The 14,206-nt window shown below is 41.8% G+C and overlaps 1 protein-coding gene across 1 annotated transcript in view; it reads right to left on the reverse strand.

The window, feature by feature from the left end:
* The window catches only part of LOC132394761 (paladin-like), a gene marked incomplete at its 5' end in the record, with an annotated part of 332,204 nt that overhangs the window by 304,841 nt on the left and 13,157 nt on the right, over nt 1–14,206 (reverse strand). Inside the window, 2 exons of the mRNA XM_059971170.1 lie at nt 2,762–2,926; nt 9,751–9,930. Of these exons, the coding sequence (XP_059827153.1) occupies nt 2,762–2,926; nt 9,751–9,930 (345 nt within the window). The remainder of the gene's footprint in view (nt 1–2,761; nt 2,927–9,750; nt 9,931–14,206) is intronic.

Genomic DNA, 14,206 nt, shown 5'->3' on the forward strand with positions numbered 1-14,206 from the left:
GATTATTAAGGCAAGATTTCCCTTCACAGAAACCATGTTGACTTTGAATTATTGTATCATTAGTCTCCAAGTACCCCAAAACATTATCCTTAATGATAGTTTCCAACACTTCCCCGACCACTGAGGTTAGGCTAACTGACCTATAATTTCCCTTCTTTTTCCTTCCTCCCTTCTTAAAGAGTGGAGTAACATTTGTGATTTCCCAGCCCTCTGGGACCATGCTAGAATCAAGTGATTCTTGAAAGACCATGATCGATGCATCCATTATCCCTTCAGCAACCTCTCTCAGGACTCTGGAATGTAGTCCATCTGGTCTAGGTGACTTATCCACCTTAAGACCTTTGAGTTTGCCTAGCTCCTTGTCCTTTGCAGTAGCTCCTGACATTCATGGACCCCTGGCCCACTGCTAGTGTCTTCCACAGTGAAGACTGATGCAAAGCATTATCTGGTGGTATGTAAACTTCAGTCAGGATCATGGATGAGAACTCCCAGGGCAAATAGAATGATCTACATTTAATCATTAGTTGTTCTAAGTCAGGAGAACAAGAGGTTGACATAGCCCCAAAGTCCATGTACCAAAGAGAATTGACTAAATAGCATGCATCGCCACCTCTTTCCTTTCCAGGATTCAAGGTTCGATCAATTCCGAAGAAGGTAAAACCCTCCGGTCGGATAACTCTGTCTGGCGTGTTCGCTGTTAACCAAGACTCAATGCAACAAACAAGAGAGTTCAGCCTCATCTGCCTCTGATACAGCAGCCTTGCCCTGAGATCGTCAAGTGACTGTACATTCACTAACAAGATGGTCAGCAGGGGAGGTCACATCGCTCTCCACTTCAGCCTGGTTTAAATCCCTCTTCTCCAGCTGCATTTTCAGCATTGGCCTTGGCATTGACCCTTAAAGGCATCATGCTTAACTGCTCCACATTTAACTGTCAAACTTGAGATCTGAGATCTTTGAAAGGCCTCGTATCACCATTTGGGGTAACTCAATATTGGAAAAGGAAATGTTTGGGTTTGTTTTGAAGGACTTCATTTCATTGTTTGCACTGCTCGCTCCACTGGGCCAGTTGATGCTGCTTGATATAGACCCTTTGTCCAGTACATAACACCATTCTTCTCAAGAAACTCCTCAAATTTGGCACTCGTGAAGGCCAGACCGTTGCCAGGTATGATCATTTCCAGAATACCAAATGTGGCAAAGGCCAACTGTAGTTTAGTGGTGGTAGTTGTGGAGTGACATGATGAATGAGTGGGTAACACCTCTATGCACTCCGAATAGGCATCCACAATAACCAGAATGGTTTAAGGGTGACATCTGACAACCGACAGATCGGACCGATGTGCACCATCTTCTCAATATCGGTGTCCATTTGGGTAACCACACAGAGCTTCTAGCCAGTGCGTTCATTAGCTCCACACTTGGTTGGGCATCATGCACGCCACTGAGAACACGCTTGCAGACTAGGGTGGGGGAGAAGTGAACCACTACACAACAGCCACAAAATATTCAGCCATCCTGTAGGCTCAGTTCATATTGCCGATTTGTGAATGGTTAAAATTCGGGTGGAGGAGTGATGGGCCAGATTCCCTCTTTTCACCTGTGGATCCCAGGTGGTCCACTGCCTCGTGAAGTGACTGGTGATGGGGGTTTTCTCTAGGCATAACTTTGAATGGTGCTGCGGCAGACGCGGTGTACTTGACCATTGCTGACTCCCTCCACATTTTCTTTCCGGGGTAGGGGGATATACTTTATTGTGTAAGAGTAGGCAGACAAGGTCAATGTCCATCATTGTGTTCTGGGTGATGATATCTTTTGGATAAAATGGTGTCTCCCCCATTATGCCTTTGTCCAATGTTGCAAGGTGGTGGGCCACTGACGTCCCAGTTACTAACATATATTCAAGATAGGAACAGACATAGGGGATTTCTTTAACCAAGCTACCAATAAGTCATTGGAGTAAACCAGGGGTCAAACTCAGCCCAAATGGCAGCCGTTTGTATTGAAACAGGCCTCTGTGTGAGTTAATTGCAGTAATCTCCTGAACGTCTTCATCCAGAGTGACCTGACTGTAACAGGCATGTTTTGGGTCGAGTGTTGAGAACTGTTGGCCTCTCGACAGGGTTACATACAGTCCTTCAATGGTAATCGATAGTCATTTACTTTTTTCACAGGGTTTGCAGTCAATTTGTTGTTGCCACAGATGCAAACTGACCTATCAGACTTTTGGACAACAATCAAGTTATCTCTCTGATACAAATGGCAACCAATGATTGGGTTAACCACTCTGAGTCTTGTCATAGCTACATTCAAAAACAGATTGGGTGCTTGTAATAGAACAACCATTCTTGTTTTGATTCTCATTGCCAAGTATAGTATACACTCAAAGCAAGAATGACAATGGAACAGTAGGATTAAAGGTTTCTACTGGATTAAACATTCCTTGTAGCCATGAACACACTGTGCAATTTACAGTGTGGGAGTGTTGGACTGGGCCTGCTGAATGAAAAGCACATGCACTCTAAAGCCCACGTGAGAAAGAGGGAGAACCCTCAGCACTCAGCAAGCATGGTTGATTCACTACACGATCAGACACACACACACTAATGTAGCACATTCTCACATCAATCTGATATGGCTCAACCACAACAATCAGGTTCTCTCTCCTATACAAAGAGAAATCAACATGGAAATAATTGAACTGTCTGGTCTATCCAGAAGATACTCGGTGTCATTTGTAAAACTCAGGAAATTCACATACCTCATTTTTAATGATTAATTCCAGATTTTCCACCTGATCTCTTGAAGTCAGATTATAGAGATTTTCTTGAAGGTCATCATGGTCACGTGGGGTATAAGGAACAAAATCGTCCTCCTGATGAAGAAAAATGACAGGCTCCTCTCGCACATTGAAGTAAATAATTTCCTAGTGAATCGAGGTTGTGGAAAAACAAGTTTTGATAAATGGTCAGACTTCAAAAAATTAAATGAAAAAGCAATAAATGCTGAAAACGTACTCCATAGAAACATATCCTTTCACCCAATGAGTACATGATGACCATCAAACACCCATTTTTATACTAATCAGGGACACCTTATTTCCCTTATTACAGAGAGAGAGAGCCTGTGGTATGTGGAGTTACCAGGTGAACAAGTAGTCTTTGGGGTACTGCAAGTCTCTGTCTTTATTCATGCTTTGCTGCACGCTTGAGTGTTTGGGGGGAGGGGTATCATTGCTTTGCTGCTGCTTACGTGTGGGGGGGGAGCGGGTGGGCTTTAGGGTTCTAACATTTAACTGTCATTCATTCTTTGAGTATTCCACTATTTTCGTGCATGGTTGCAAAGAAGAAGAATTTCAGGGTGTGTATTGTATACATTTCTCTGAGATTAAATGGACCTTGGAAACCTTGAATCCTAAACGAACCCTGTTTTACATTTCCCACATTTCCTTTTTTTTGTAATTTATTTTTTTATTGAAGTTCATCATCAAACAAACATTTCCATAAGATGTATTTCAGACATTGTACATATATATCATATAATCATATATATCACAGATCTCCACAAAGTATTTATCTGAGGTATACACTTATAGAAAAGAGTGGAAAGAAAAAACAAGCAAAAGGAAAGAACTATGTACAAGTAGGGACAGATTCATTGATTTGTGAGAATAAAATTAGGCCCATGAGGTGTTACGTAGTTAAAGCATTTTTCCTAGTATGAATCAAATTGTTCCTGCTTAAGATTAACAAATGCTGTTATCTTCTCCATATTGTAAATGTCTATTGTAATTTCCATCCATGTATTTAAAGTTGGGCTATCCTATGATAACCATTTCCTAGTAAGAGTCTTTTTACCAGCCACCAACAGTATATTCATTAAATATTTATCTCTTTTCAACCATTCTTGAGGTATATATCCAAAATATATGGTCTTACTCTCTAAGGGTATTCATTTCCCACATTTCCATCACTTCCTCCTAGTTTCTGCCATTCACTTTCATCAATGGCAATTTACAGTGACCAATTAATCTACCAATTTGCAGATTTCTGGGGCATGGGAGAAAGCTAACACATCCAAAGAGACCCATGTGTTCACTTGAAGGTACACTTGAGATTCCACACAGACCAGCACTGGAAGTCAAGGTCAGTTCTGGGTAACAGTGCTGCTTGCATCTATTCATACAATAGCACAGTTTAGGTGAGCTCATTATACCAATAGCAGTGCTTCAAAAGATTTATTACAGTGGTTTATTAACCCCTATTTCTGTAGCCCTGCATGTTTTTGACCATTTAAAGTATATATCCTACACTCCTTCCCAAGTTTTAGTCACTGAGTTATTAATTAATCTTCTTTCAAGAAGAATCTATTCAGTTAGTCCAATTTATGAACATCAGAAATAGGAGAAGGGGTAAGCCAGTTGGCTGCACAACTCTAGTCACATTAAAATATTACTCCATCGATCCTTGACACTTTTGTCAATTAGCTTATAACCTCATCCATTGGTTAACAGCCTGTATATAGCTAATGACATTACATTAATTGACTAACATGAAGAATAAGTGTTTACCTATGTGTTGTGGCTCTAAGCTCTGTTCACAGAAGGTATTAGCAGGAGAAAAGATTCAAGATCTTTTGAGAAAAGATCTACTCAAAGATTAGTTTAAAAACTGCAGCATCTCGACTGCTTCCATGGAATCACTAAGCCCTGAGCACTCAGGTGCGTACAAGATATTGCACTAGTAACATGCATAAGCCCCGAATACGTTCAGGACAATACTCTAGATGTGGCCTGACTGGTGTCTTATAAAGACTCATCATTATCTCCCTTTTTTTATATTTTATTGCCCCTTAAATGAATGTATTTACCTTCTTTACCTGTAAACCTGTAAATTTACCTCAACCTGCAAATTAACCTTCTGGGATTCTTGTGCAAGGACTCCCAAGTCCCACAGCACCCCAGATGTTTGTACCTTCTCCCCATTTAGATAGTAGTCCATACTATTGTTCCTTTTACCAAAATGCATTATCATACTTTTCCCAACACTGCATTCCACCTGCCACTCTTTTGCCCATTCTTCCAATTTGTCCAAGTCCTACTGCCATCACATTGATCCTCAGCACTACCTACCTCTCTACCTATCTTTTTATCATCTACAAACTTTGTCACAAAGCCATGAATTCTATTATCTAAAGCATTGACAAACAATGTGAAAAGTAGTGGTCCCAATACTGAGAAACACTAGTCACTGTTAGCCAACCAGAAAAGTGCTTTTTTATTTCCACCAGCTGCCCCCTGCCCGTCAGTGATTCCTCTATCCGTGCCAGTATCTTTTCTGTAACGCCAGAGGATTTTATTGTGCTAAACAGCCTTATTAGACCATAAGACATAGGAGCAGAATTGGACCATCTCATGGCGGATTCTTTTTTTTCACCTCCTCAACCCCATTTCCTGGCCTTCTCCCCGTAACCTTTGATGCCATGTCCCATCAAGAACCTATCAATCTCTGCCTTATATAGACCTCTGACCTCCACAGCTGCATGTAGCAACAAATTCCACAAATTCATCAACCTTGGGCTAAAGAAATGTCTCTACATTTCTGTTTTGAAAGGGCGCCCCTCTCTCCTGGGGCTGTGCCCTCTTGTCCTGGGCACTCCCACCATTGGAAACACCCTTTCCACATCTACTCTGTCTCACTTTTCAACATTCGAAAGGTTTCAATGAGATTCCCCCCCCCCCCCCGCCCATCCTTCTGAAATCCAGCGAGTACAGAAGCAGAGCCATCAAGCGTTCCTCATTCCCGGATCCTTTAATTCCTGGAATCATCATTCCGAACCTCCTCTGGACCCTTTCCAATGCCAGCACATCCTTTCTAAGATGAGGGGCCCAAAACTATTCACAATACTCAAGGTGAGGCCTCACCAGTGCCTTATAAAGCCTCAGAATCACATCCTTGCCCTTGTATTCTAGACCTCTTGAAAGGAATGCTAACATTGCATTTGCCTTCCTCACCACTGTCTCTTCCTACAAGCTATCCTTTATGGTGTTCAGCACAAGGACTCCCAAGTCCCTTTGCATCTCAGATTCCTGGGTTTTATCCCCTTTTAGATAATAGTCCACACATTTACATCTACTACTGACGTGCATGACCATGCATTTTCCAACATTGTATTTCATTTGTCACTTTCTTGCCCATTCTCCTCACCTGTCTAAGTTCTTCTGCATCCTACCTGTTTCCTCAACACACCTGCCCCTCCACCAATCTTAGTATCATCTGCATACTTGGCAACAAAGCATTCTATTCCATCATCTAAATTATTTATTTGATGATGGCATCCGTTAGTCTCGCGAGACCATGGATCTGCACCTGGAAAGTCTTGCTTCAGCCTCTCCAGGGCGCAGGCCTGGGCAAGGTTGTATGGAAAACCGGCAGTTGCCCAAACAGCAAGTCTCCCTTCTCCATGCCAATAATATTGTCCAAGGGAAGGGCAAGGGCTGATACAGCTTGGCACCAGTATCGTTGCACGAGCTGCTAGAGCGAGGTTGAAGACAACGTCAGACTGCCGTAGGGACTTCAGCTCCAGATTTGTCCTCCGGGTTTACTCCCGAAGCCTTTCCCATAAATGGGTATGGCCACAAGGCAGCAGAGATTTGAAATCAGAGTTTTCTCTCTCTTAGGTGGGCTGCCTTCCCAGGCTGATGAGCTCCATCCACCGGAATTATTTATATACATTATAAAAAGAAGTAGTCCCAACATCAATCCCCACGGAACACCACTAGTCACTGCCAGTCAACCAGGAAAGGATCCTTTTATTCCCACTCGCTGCCTCCTACCAATCAGCCAATGCTCTAACCATGTCAGTAACTTTCCTGTAATACCATGGACTCCTAACTTGGTAAGCAGCCTCATGTGTGGCACCTTGTCAAAGGCCTTCTGAAAGTCCAACTACACAACATCCACTGCATTCCCTCTATCTATCCTACTTGTAATCTCCTCAAAGAATTCCAAAAGGGTTCGTGAGGCAGGATTTTTTCCTGAAGGAAACCATGCTGACTCTGTCCTATCATGTCCTGTGTCACCAAGTACTCCATCACCTCATCCTTAACAATTGAATCTAACATCTTCCCAACCACTGAGGTCAGGCTAACTGGTCTATAATTTCCTTTCTGCTGCCTTCCTCCTTTCTTAAAGAGTAGAGTGATAATTTCAATTTTTCAGACTTCTGGCACCATGCCAGAGTCCAATGATTTCTGAAAGATCATTTCTAATGCCTCCACAATCTCTAAACTACCTCTTTCAGAACCCTATGATGCAGTTAATCTGGTCCTGGGTGACTTATGTACCTATAGGTCTTTCAGCTTTTTGAGCATCTTCTCTCTTATAATAGTAACAGCACCCACTTCTCTTTCTTCACACACTACAACATCTGGCACACTGCTAGTGTCCTCCACAGTGAAGACTGATGAAAAATACTCATATAATTCATCAGCCATCTCCTTGTCCCCTGTTATTATTTCTCCTGCCTCATTTTCTAGTGGTCCTATATCCACTCTCATTTCTCTTTTATATTTAACATACTTAAAAACTTTTCACTACCCACTTTGATATTATTTGCTAGCTTGCTTTCATATTTCATATTTTCCCTAATGATTTTTATAGTTGCTCCCTATTGTTTTTTAAAAGCTTCCCAATCTTCTATCTTCTCACTGATTTTTGCTTTGTTGTATGCCTTTTCTTTTGCTTTTACAATAGCTTTGACTTTCCTTGGCAGCTGCGGTTGTACTATTTTACCATTTGAGTATTTCTTCATTTTCGGAATACATATACCTGCACCTTCCTCATTTTTCCCAGAAACTCTCGTCATTGCTGCTCTGCTGTCATCCCTGCCAGCATCTCCTTCCAATTTACTTTGGCCAACTCCTCTCTCATGCCACTGTAATTTCCATTACTCCACTGAAATACTGCCACATCAGACTTTACTTTCTCCCTATCAAATTTCAAGTTGAACTCAATTATATTGTGATCACTGGTTCCTAAGGGTTCTTTTACCTTAAGCTCCTTAATCACCTCCTGTTCATTACATAACACCCAATCCAGTATAGCTGATCCCCTAGTAGGCTCAACAACAAACTGCTCTAAAAAGCTATCTCTTCGGCATTCAACAAACTCACTCTCTTGAGATCCATTATCAACTTGATTTTCCCAATTGACCGGGATGTTAAAATCTCCCATCACTACCATAACATTGCCCTTTTGACTCGCCTTTTCTATTTCCTGTTGTAACCTGTGGTCCACCTCCCAGCCACTGTTGGGAGGCCTGTATATAACTGCCATCAACATCCTTTTACCCTTGCAGTTTCTTAACTCAACCCACAAGGATTCTTCTGATCCTGTATCACATCTTTTTACTAATTTGATGCCGTTCTTTACCAGCAGAGCCACACCTTCTGACTGGTCTTTGAGTCCTGACGAAGGATCTCAGCCCAAAACGTCGACAGTGCTTCTCCCTATAGATACTGCCTGGCCTGCTGTGTTCTACCAGTATTTTGTGTGTGTTGTTTAAACCTTCCCCAACAGCTCTAACAAACCTACCCGGGAGAATATTGGTCTTCCTCAGGTTCAGATGCAACCCATCACTTTTGAACAGGTCATATCTCCTCAGAAGAGATTCCAAGTATCTGAAGCCTTGCCCCCTGCACCAGTTCCTCAGCCACACATTTATCTTCTAGATCATCCTGTTTCTAACCTCACTGGCACAGACAGCAATCCAGAAATTAGTACCTGGGAGGTCCTGCTTCTCAGCTTTCTACCTAGCTCTTTAAATTCTCTCTTCAGGACCTCATTGCTTTTTCTTCTATGTCACTGGTACCAATATGTACCAAGACATTTGGCTGCTCCCACTCTCTCTCCAAAATGTTATGGAGACGATCTGAGACATCCTTGACCCTGGCACCTAGGAAGCAACATACCATCCAGGTATCTTGTTCACGTCCATATGTGTGGCACCTTATCAAATGCCTTCTGAAAATCGAAGCAAGTGACATCCACTGCCTCTCCTTTGTCCACCCTGCCTGTCACTTCCTTGAAGAACTCTAACAGATTAGTCAGGGAAGATTTCTCTTTTCAGAAACCATGATGACTCTGACTTATTTTATCATTAGTCTTCAAATACCCCAAACCCTCATCCTTAAAAATAGACTCCAACACTTTCTCCAACAACTGAGGTTAGGCTAACTGGGCTAAAATTTCCTTTATTTTGCCTTCCTCTCTTCTTAAAGTGTAGCACCTTGTCAAAGGCCTTCTGAAAATCCAGGTAAACAAAGTCCACTTACTTCTCCTTGCCTATCTTGCCTGTTATTTCCATAAAGAATTTTAACAGGTTTGTCAGACAAGATTTCCCCTGAAGGAAACCATGCTGGTTTTAGCTTATTTAATCATGTGCCTCTGAATGTCCCAAAAACTCTTTCTGACTTAATCCTGTCCCACTCACCAATATCCAAGCCACTTAAACCTAACTTCTTCTTAAGGCTATTGCCATGTGCCTAATGCTCTCAAGTGCCACCAAGTGTCCTGACTAACCCTGCCTGCTTTTTGGATCTCACACTCAATCACCTCAAGTGATGGTTCACACCTCAAGCCTGCTAAATACATGAACCAAAATTCTGTCAATACACAAACATTTGTGACTTCTGTTTTTCTGTCTAGACCAGCCAGAGGAATGTGACTCAGCACTGAACAGATTTCTCACCTGATTTCCTTCTTCCTTTAGTTTTTGTAATACTATCTGGAAGCCATTCAGTGTTGTTTGCCCCATGCCATATACAGAATAGCCGAGCTGAATCGGTCGAAAATTTGGTGCTCCATAACTCTTCAGGGTAAGAAGAACATCGATTTTGTCGTTGATATCATTAATCATAAAGTATTTCCCCTGAAATGATGCAGAATGAAGCATTCTATCAGCAGTTAATCATGCAATTGTAGATAATCATACTCACTCATAAGTCAGTGCAGAACATGAAAGGATTGTTTTATCTCCTTTATAAATATACAAACAATTAGGTATTGGGTTTAAGAACAAAAAACAAAACAGCACAGTACAGGCCATTTGGCCCACCATGTTGTGCCAACCCTTAAAACCTGACCCCCATATAACCCTCCACCTTAAATTTAGTTTATGAATTTACAATTTTGTCTTCAATGCACTCAAATGTGTGATTTATTTATGAAATTACATGAGCCTGAGACCCAGTAACAGTTCATCTGTTATGCGGCACGTCGTATGACATACTGTAAGCGATCATAGTCTTTCTATGACCATGATTAGGGTTTTTCGTTGTACCTCAGTACATATGACAATAGTAAACCAGCTTATCAATTACTTAGTAATAGCGACTTGATGAATGATGCAGCTACGAAGGGTGGGGGAGTGTGAGAGTGGGACCTAAAGATCAGAATGACCTGGATGAGTTGCAGATAAACAGTGTCTGTAAGAATCACGTGTATAGTGGTTTCTTGACGAACAAAACCAAACCACTGAGAGACTGAGCGAGGGACTCGACACTGTCTGACACGCCACCAAATAACAGAGTTCCCAGCCAACAAAAGTACACTTGATCCTTTATTACAAAACCAGCAAAGACAAATGATATAGCAATAAAACATTAATGAAACTAGTGCAGCAATAGTGAAATGTAACTCAAGAAAAATAAGCAAAATTAATATAGCCAAATTTGCGATAGAGGTCAACAAAAAAGTAGCCATGTCGTCTACCAAGTCTCTCTAAAAACTAACTGCATAAAGTGTGAACACATGACTATGCTCACCGCTTCTACCATAACCCATAATAAACTCCTAACATAAAATACAATACAGGCAGACCGAAACTTGTGACATGGCTCATGCATCCCACCCTCTAATAATTACAACCACATAGTACAAACATAGGAGATCAGAAACCTTCAGGGATAAACATCTTATTATTTATACAAATGTCCTTTTACTTCAAGCCAAGTCATGTAACAGTTTTCTAGGCCAAAGGTTATTAGAACCTTGCTGAGGACAGAGTGATCATGTCAGGTAAGGCCGGGTAAGATCCTTTAATTGATCTAATTAGCTTAGGAGCAGGTAATAGAGGCAGCAGTTAAGGCAGTCGAGTGCTCCGATTGCAGTATGTGGGAAGTCAGGGCGAGCACAATTGTCCCTGATGACTACACCTGCAAAAGGTGCATCCAGCTGCAGCTCCTGACAAACCAGTTAAGAAACTGGAGCTGGAGCTGGATGAACTTCAGATCATCTGGTAGGCAGAGACAGAAATAGACAGGAGTTTCGGGGAGATAGTCACCCCTAAAAGTCAGGAGACAGGTAGCTGGGTGACTGTCAGAAGGGGGAAGGGGAATGGACAGAATGAGCAGAGCAGCCCAATGGCCATTTGGATACTGTTGGTGGGGATGACCTACCGGGGACAAGTTGCAGTGGTTGCGTCTCTGGCACTGAGGCTGGACCCTCAGCTCAGAAGGGAAGGAGGGAAAAGAGGAGAGCAGTAGTGATAGGGGATTCGATAGTCAGGGGGACAAATAGGAGGTTCTGTGGAAGAAGTCAAGAATCCCGAATGGTCTGTTGCATCCCTGGTGCCAGGGTCCGAGATATCTCAGATTTTCTCAGTATTCTCGAGGGAGGGAGAGCAGCCAGATGTCGTGGTCCATGTAGGGACAAAGGACAGGGGTAGGAAGAGTGAGGAGGTCCTGAAAGGTGAGTTTAGAGAGCTAGGTGCCAAGTTAAAGGACAGGACCTCCAGGATAGCAATCTCAGCATTGCTACCAGTGCCATGTGCAGGTGGGTTTAGAAATAGTAAGATAGTGCAAATCGACACATGACTGAAGACATGGTGCAGGAGGGAGGGCTTCAGATTTATAGATAATTGGGCAGTTTTCCAGGGAAGGTGGGACCTGTTCCGATGGGACGGTTTACATCTGAACTGGAGGGGGACAAATATTCTTGCAGGTAGGTTTGCTAGAGAGGCTCCAGTGGATTTAAACTAGATATGAGGGGGGAGGGGAACCAGAGTGTAGGAACAGATGTATGGGAGAAGGAAGAAAAAGAAGACAGTAAAGTTCTTTGTACTGTTAGAGATAAACGGAGAGGAAGAGGTGGAGAATTTCTTAAATACATTTATTTTAATGCTTGGAGCATTGTAAGAAAGGTGGATGAGCTTAGAGCATGGATTGATACCTGGAAATATGATGTTGTAGCTATTAGTGAAACATGGTTGCAGGAGGGGTGTGTTTGGCAACTGAATCTTCCTGGATTTCGTTGGTTCAGGTGTGATAGAATTGGAGGGACAAGAGGGGGAGGTGTTGCGTTGCTTGTCAGAGAAAATATTACAGCGGTGCTCTGGCAGGATAGATTAGAGGGCTCATCTAGGGAGACTATTTGGGTGGAATTGAGGAATGGGAAAGGTGTAGTAGCACTTATAGGGGTGTATTATAGACCACCTAATGGGGAGCGAGAATTGGAGGAGAAAATTTGCAAGGAGATAGCAGATATTTCTGGTAAGCACAGGGTTGTGATTGTGGGAGATTTTAATTTTCCACACAGACTGGGAAGCCCATACTGTAAAAGGGCTGGATGGTTTGGAGTTTTTTAAATGTGTGCAGGATAGTTTTTTGCAGCAATACATAGAGGCACCAACTAGAGAAGGGGCAGTGTTGGATCTCCTGTTAGGGAATGAAATAGGTCAGGTGACGGAGGATGGGGAGCAGTTCAGGTCCAGTGATCACAACATCATTAGTTTCAATATAATTATGGAGAAGGATAGGACTAGACCCAGGATTGAGATTTTTGATTGGAGAAAGGCTAACTTTGAGGAGATGCGAAAGGATTTAGAAAGGAGTGGATTGCGACAATTTGTTTTATGGGAAGGATGTAATAGAGAAATGGAGGTCATTTAAAGGTTAAATTTTGAGGGTTTATGTTCTTTATGTTCCTGTTAGGTTGAAAAGAAAAATTAAAAGTTTGAGAGAGCCATGGTTTTCAAGGGATATTGGAAACTTGCTTCAGAAAAAGAGAGGTATCTACAATAAATATAGGCAGCTTGGAGTAAATGAGGTGCTCGAGGAATATAAAGAATGTAAAAAGAAATTAGAAAAGCTAGAAGAAGATACGAGGTTGCTTTGGCAAGTAAGGTGAAAATAAATCCAAAGGGTTTCTACAGTTATATTAATAGCAAAAGGATAGTGAGGGATAAAATTGGTCTCTTAGGGAATCAGAGTGGACAGCTATGTGTGGAGCCGAAAGAGATGAGGGAGATTTTGAACAATTTCTTTTCTTCAGTATTCACTAAGGAGAAGGATATTGAATTGTGTAAGGTAAGTAAGGAAGTTATGGAAACTATGATGATTAAAGAAGAGGAGGTCCTGGTTCTTTTAAGGAATATAAAAGTGGTTAAGTCTCCAGATCCTGACAGGATATTCCCTAGGACATTGAGAGAAGTTAGTGTAGAAATAGCAGGGGCTCTGACAGAAATATTTCAAATGTCATTAGAAACGGGGATGGTACCAGAGGATTGGCATATTGTTCATGTTGTTCCATTGTTTAAAAAGTGTTCTAACAGTAAACCTAGCAATTATCTAGCAAAAAAAATAGTAAGTTTGACAGCAGTGGTGGGTAAATTAATGGAAAGTATTCTTAGAGATGGTATATATAATTATTTGGATAGACAGTCTGATTAGGAACAGTCAACATGGATTTGTGCGTAGGAGGTCATGTTTGAAAATCTTACTGATTTTGAAGAGGTTACTAGGAAAATTGACAAAGGTAAAGCAGTGGATGTTGTCTATATGGCTTTGACAAGGTTCCATATGGAAGATTAGTTAGGAAGCTTCAATCATTAGGTATTAATATTGAAGTAGTAAAATGGATTCAACAGTGGCTGGATGAGAGATGCCAGAGAATAATGGCGGATAACTGTTTGTCAGGTTGGAGGCCGGTGATTAGTGGCGTGCCTCAGGGATCTGTACTGGGTTCAATATTATTTGTCATATACATTAATGATCTGAATGATAGGGTGGTAAATTGGATTAGTAAGTATCAAGTCAAGTCAAGTCAACTTTTATTGTCATTTCGACCATAACTGCTGGTACGGTACATAATAAAAACGAGACAATGTTTTTCAGGACCATTGCGTTACATGACACAGTACAAAAATC

The sequence above is a fragment of the Hypanus sabinus genome, chromosome 5, assembly GCF_030144855.1.
Source record: "Hypanus sabinus isolate sHypSab1 chromosome 5, sHypSab1.hap1, whole genome shotgun sequence".
NCBI lineage: Eukaryota > Metazoa > Chordata > Chondrichthyes > Myliobatiformes > Dasyatidae > Hypanus > Hypanus sabinus.